This window comes from Carlito syrichta, unplaced genomic scaffold (genome assembly GCF_000164805.1).
Source record: "Carlito syrichta isolate Samal-C Ts95f unplaced genomic scaffold, Tarsius_syrichta-2.0.1 Scaffold118186, whole genome shotgun sequence".
NCBI classification, from domain to species: Eukaryota; Metazoa; Chordata; class Mammalia; order Primates; family Tarsiidae; genus Carlito; species Carlito syrichta.
In genome coordinates this window covers 95,382-100,896 of record NW_007062282.1, presented here as the reverse complement: position 1 = coordinate 100,896, position 5,515 = coordinate 95,382, and the positions used below count along the sequence as shown (strand labels likewise).

At 43.9% G+C, this 5,515-nt stretch overlaps 1 protein-coding gene across 2 annotated transcripts in view; it reads left to right on the top strand.

Annotated features, from left to right (window-relative positions):
* The window catches only part of PPAT (phosphoribosyl pyrophosphate amidotransferase), a 56,672-nt gene that overhangs the window by 36,722 nt on the left and 14,435 nt on the right, over nucleotides 1-5,515 (top strand). For both annotated transcript variants that reach the window (XM_021707487.1, XM_008047926.2), the window contains exon 2: nucleotides 5,253-5,319. In XM_021707487.1, coding sequence (XP_021563162.1) covers nucleotides 5,253-5,319 — 67 coding nt within the window. The remainder of the gene's footprint in view (nucleotides 1-5,252; nucleotides 5,320-5,515) is intronic.

Here is a 5,515-nt window from a genome sequence, read left to right as displayed (position 1 = left end):
AAAAAAAGAATATAATTTTAGCAGGGCTTGGTGGCTTAGCCTGCAATCCTGCGCCTTGGGAGGCTGAGGTGAGTGGATTGCCTGATCCCACGGTGAGTGACGTGAGTGAATTTCGAGACCCGCCTGGGCAGCAAGGCCTCATCTCTAAAATAAATTAAAAAATTAACTGGGGTTGGAAGTACATGCCTGTAGTTCCAGCTACTTGAAAGGCTGAGGTGGAAGGATCGTCGGAGCCCAGCAGGTCAAGGCTGCAGTGGCCAGGAGTGGCCACTGCACTCCAGTCTGGGCGACAGAGTAAGACTCCAACTCAAAAAAAAGAATATAATTTTATGTCTTATTTGTCCAAAAAGCACACAGAGGTCTTTCTAGTTTTCACTGGGTTTATCATCTCATAACCTTTATGCCAAAACCTGGCCACTTAAAATATCCAGCCAAGGCAAATATTAAACTTAGCTAGTTCATAAACCCAGACAAAAATGTATGCTGACAATTCTGAAAACATTTCTGTAATCATTAATTTTAAAACCATTTTCTTTTCCAAGGATCAGTAAAGTCACGTGAACTTGGAAAACATTTAGACTTATAAGCCCTCATTTATGAGCCAATTTGATAGCATGCTAGATACCACACATAACATGTACATATCTGTAAGCACATTTAAACATACACGCATATAAGTAGAGATCCAGCAACTTTCACCTTGGAACTCTAGCCATGAGATAGCAGGATAAACTTGCCATCTTACAAAAGACATCCGAATCCAAATATATCTCTGACAAAATTGGAACCTTTTTACTAAACTTTATTTGCCCTGATAAAGCAGTTTCCATGACAGATTTTAAACCTTCTTTTACCTTTTTTTAAAAAAATCAGTTTCAACTGTTTTCTTCTTTCTTTCTTTCTTTCTTTCTCTTTCTTTCTCTTTCTTTCTTTCTTTCTTTCTCTTTCTTTCTTTCTTTCTCTTTCTTTCTCTTTCTTTCTTTCTTTCTCTTTCTTTCTTTCTCTTTCTTTCTGTCTGTCTGTCTGTCTTTCTCTCTCTCTCTCTCTCTCTCTCTCTCTGTCTTTCTTTCTTTCTTTTTTTTTTAATTTTCTGTAGAGGCCAGATCTCACACTGTTGCCTAGGCTGATTTTGAACTCCTGAGCTCTCTGGCCTGGGCTTTCTTTTTTTTTTTTTTTGAGTTGGAGTCTCATTCTGTCACCCAGACTGGAGTGCAGTGGCCGCTCCCGGCCACCGCAGCCTCGACCTGCTGGGCTCTGGCGATCCTTCCGTCTCAGCCTTCCAAGTAGCTGGAATTACAGGCGCGCGCTGCCATGCCCGGCTAATTTTTTGATTTATTGTAGAGATGAGGTCTCGTCAAGTTGCCCAGGCGGGTCTCGAATCCGCGGGCTCGGGCAGTCCTCTCACCACAGCCTCCCAAAGTGCTGGGATTACAGGCTGAGCTACCGGGCCCGGCTTTGCCTGGGCTTTCTAAAGTGCTGGGATTATAGGCATGAGCCACTATGCCCCGTCTCACATGAGTTTTCAATGTTCACATTTTAGCTAGAACTGGCTGAACGGTATAAGAAAAACAAAATCTCCCGGTAACCTTAAAACAGTGAGTTTTATCTTAACACTAGTAGCTTAAAAACAGCACATTTTCAATAAGCAGAAAAGAAAAAAAAGAAGTAGATTATGAGCTTTAGAAGAGCCTACTTAAACCTATAGTTGCAGGTTAACCATTGAGGTCTCAGTCCTCCTTGCTGTAATTTATCCAGCAGTTCAAAATATGTGTACAACCAGACTCGGTGGCTCAGCCTCTATAGTCCCAGCACTTTGGGAGGCCAAAGCAAGTGCATTGCCTGAATCCATGGGTTCGAGACCAACCTGGGCAACTTGGTGAGACCTCGTCTCTACAATTAAAAAAAAAAAAATTAACCAGGCATGGTAGCACGTGCTTATAGTTCTGGCTGCTTGGAAGACTGAGGTGGAAGGATCGCTGGAGCCCAGCACGTCAACGCTGGGGTGGCCGTGAGTGTGCCATGGCATTCCAGCCTAGGCGACAGAGTGAGACTCCAACTTAAAAAATAAAATAAAATGTGTGTATAAACAGGGCATAACACCAGCTGAAATCCCAGAAAATCTGGCATGCCTTTGATCTTTCCATGATTTAAAATTTTACATAGCATTGCCTGAATCCCTCTAACTGTCTCAGGCTTGAGGGAGTATTATTTCCTTGATGGGTAGTTTACACAGGTCTTAGGCCTTTTCTTTCTGGGGGAGCTTCCTTAGCTCATTCCCAGACCATAAATGTCCCATACTGGGGCATTTACTTGGTCCTTGATTTTGGGGTGTAGGGGAAGCATGTTTGTTTGTTTGTTGTTTTTTTGAGTTAGAGTCTCACTCTATCACCCACCCTGGAGTATAGTGGCAGATCTCAGCTGACTGCATCCTTGACTTTCTGGGTTCAGGCGATCCTTCTGCCTCAACCTCCCAAGTAGCTGGGCCTATGGGCACATTCCACATAATGGGACAGAACATTCAGGGACGTAAAAGAACAAGTAATAATACTGGACTCGGCCTTGCCTGTGAGAGGGACAGTAACCTGCCTCCCTGGGTTGTGAATCTATCTCCATTACCACGTAATCACAGTTGGAGAGGGCTCAGACACTCTGGGTCAGGACAGGGTAGGCAGCAGGTCCCAGTCAGTTGTCTGGTCTTCTGTGACTCCTCAGGTCACCCTGAGGTGGCAGATTAATTGTGTCAACCGAAAGCTGCAATTTTTTGGCCAATTTCTTTATCAGCTTCCTCTGTCCTATCTCATGGAAAACTTCAGTGGCCTCCTCTACCAAGATTGACAGCTGAGTCTGGGATGCTGCCTCCATTTCTGTAACTTTCTCTTGATATCTGGAGCCAACTGAGGAATGGAATGCGTGGCAAGGAACGTCCTGCCTTTTGCTGCCTCTAGGTCAGCATTGCTGTACTTTCTAAAAGCCTCAGTGACTTAGTTGAGGAAAACCACACTAGGTCTTTATCTTTTTCCTGACAGATCTCTCTAATATTATAGTTTATGGACTTTACTATGTTCTTTTTGTTGCCTCTGACAGGCAGGTAACAAAATGACCCATTCTCACCTGTTATTGTCCCACTGGGGGTTTTACTCTGGACCTCATCTCTTCTGGCAAAGGACAGTGTGACAGGGATTTATGGCTGCTAGGCTATCTGTACACTCCTTTGTCTATCTTAGTATGAGGTCTTTTTCCCCAAAGGTATAGCAAAATTCTCAACCTTATACCAGGTCCAAGGCCTACTGTCTTGGAGCCTGTGCTTGGTGGTGACTGAGTGACAACAGACGAAGTGGCATATCAAACCAACAAAAAGAGAAGGAGATTACACAAGGATTAGACCCACGTACTGTTCATTTTCTCACAAAGACAACATACAGAACCCCCAGGACTGCACACTCAGGCTAACATTTAAAAAAGACCACACACCTCTTCTCCCCACAGTGAGTTGCAGAGAGAGGCGAAGTACCAAGGAGTTGTAAATAAAACTATAAAGTTCAAAGCCAAAGCACCAGCAGCTAGCTGTTCAGCCTGCACGGGCCAGCTAGAGGAGGTATGGTCTGTTCTGCTGCCCACTGGGGTGATCAGTCTCTGGGAGCCGGCGGTTTCCTTCCTTACCTTACAAATGTATTAAGGTGACTCAAACCAACAAAAGCAGAAGGAGGAGAGAATTGGGAGAAAAAAAAGGAAAGCAATGTCAGGTAGGATTACAGAGACCCCAGAAAACTAGAGGAGAGTGGCCACATGTCAGCCAAGGGGAGAGTTCTATCCAGCAGTCCGTCGACTTGGGCTCCCCCAAAGAGTGGCAGAAAGTCCTAACTCCTTGCAAGTCATCAAGAAATATGTTACCCTTGGCGGGTTCTTAGACTCTTACATAAGTTGACCGGAGGTCAGGAGTTTGAGAACAGCTTGGGCAACATAGCGAGACCTCGTCTCTATAAAAATAAAATAAAATAAATTAGCCAGGCATGATGGTGCATGCTTGTAGTTCCAGCTACTCAGGAAGCTAAGGCAGAAGGATTGCCTGAGCTCAGAAGGGCGAGACTGAAGTGAGCCGTGATTGTGCCACTGCATTCTAGCATGGGCCATGGAATGAGACCCTGACTCAAAGAGAGAGAGAAATTGACTCAACAGATTTCCAGACAAGGCTTTACTGGGGTTTGTACAAGGAAGACAGCTCAGGAGAAGAGTTCTCTACCTCTCCCCAGGGCTGCCTGGGACCTTTTATTAAATAAGGAAAGGGGTATACGCAGTGTCAAAGGTGAGGTATGTTGGCATGATTGCAGAGGAGTTTTAACCAGCAAACACGGTATAGACGCATGGGTCTTCCTATATTACGTGTACAAAAAATAACAGATAAGCCCCTCCTAGGGTGGGATTTTAGTATTATAATGGAGCAAGGATCGCACCTGGACACTTTTTGTTCCTTGTGGACAAGGGTATAGGGGCAGGCAGGAGGCCGTCATCCCAAACCTAGAGTGTATTAGAGCACGAAGTTTGAAGATTTGTCACCTGGAAACACCAACTCCAAAGAATGCAGTCAGCATTCTGAAGTAGGAAAGTTAAGGTTTCATTTATATAAGCGGAGTTAGAGGAGGTTTTAGCAGGATTACCACATTTTCCATACAAGATTGGTGCATAATTACAGCAATTTGATTGGTTACAGGCTGTGTTTCTTTTTTACAAGGTTGCAATTCCCACTTTTTACGGAGGATATAATAACCATGGGTCATGTCATCTGGTCTAAGCAAGGCTAGACAACAAAAGAGATGTTCATCTTTAACAAGGGTCCTTAACTAAGAAGGCAGGAGGTTTCGTCCCTGGTGGTTTAAGTCTTTCTAATCATTGTATAGAACAAGAAAAACAAAGTGAGTTAATCTACAATCTGTGAAATAAAAATTGTAACCACATGGCGCTCAGATCTCAGTCAGGTCCCTCTAGAATTAAAGTATATTCGCAGTTCCAACAGCTTTTAAACTATATTTATATTCACAGTGTAAAATGTGTAGGACAGTACCTGGCATATCAGTTAGGATTAGATGACATATCTAATTATTATGTCATCTGCTGCTATTGCTAATTACCAGTGACATTTAATGTCTTCTCACACTGAGTTCGCAGTTGCTTGTTGAAAAAGGTGTGTTTGATAAAGTTCTCCAAGAAGCTGATCAATAGAGCTGATTACAGTTAATGTCCTTTTATGTTCACAGGGGTCAAGAGAGTGCTGGTATTGTGACTAGTGATGGGAATTCAGTGCCGACGTTCAAAACACACAAGGTAAATTTGAACATTAAAAATGTTGATGAGCTGGGCACAATGGCTCACGCCTGTATCCCAGCACTTTGGGAGGCTGAGGCGAGAGGATTCCCTGAGCCCAGGGGTTCGAGATCAGCCTGGGCAACAGGGTGAGACCTTGTTTCTTTTTTTTTGAGTTGGAGTCTCACTCTGTTGCCCAGACTGGAGTGCAGTAACC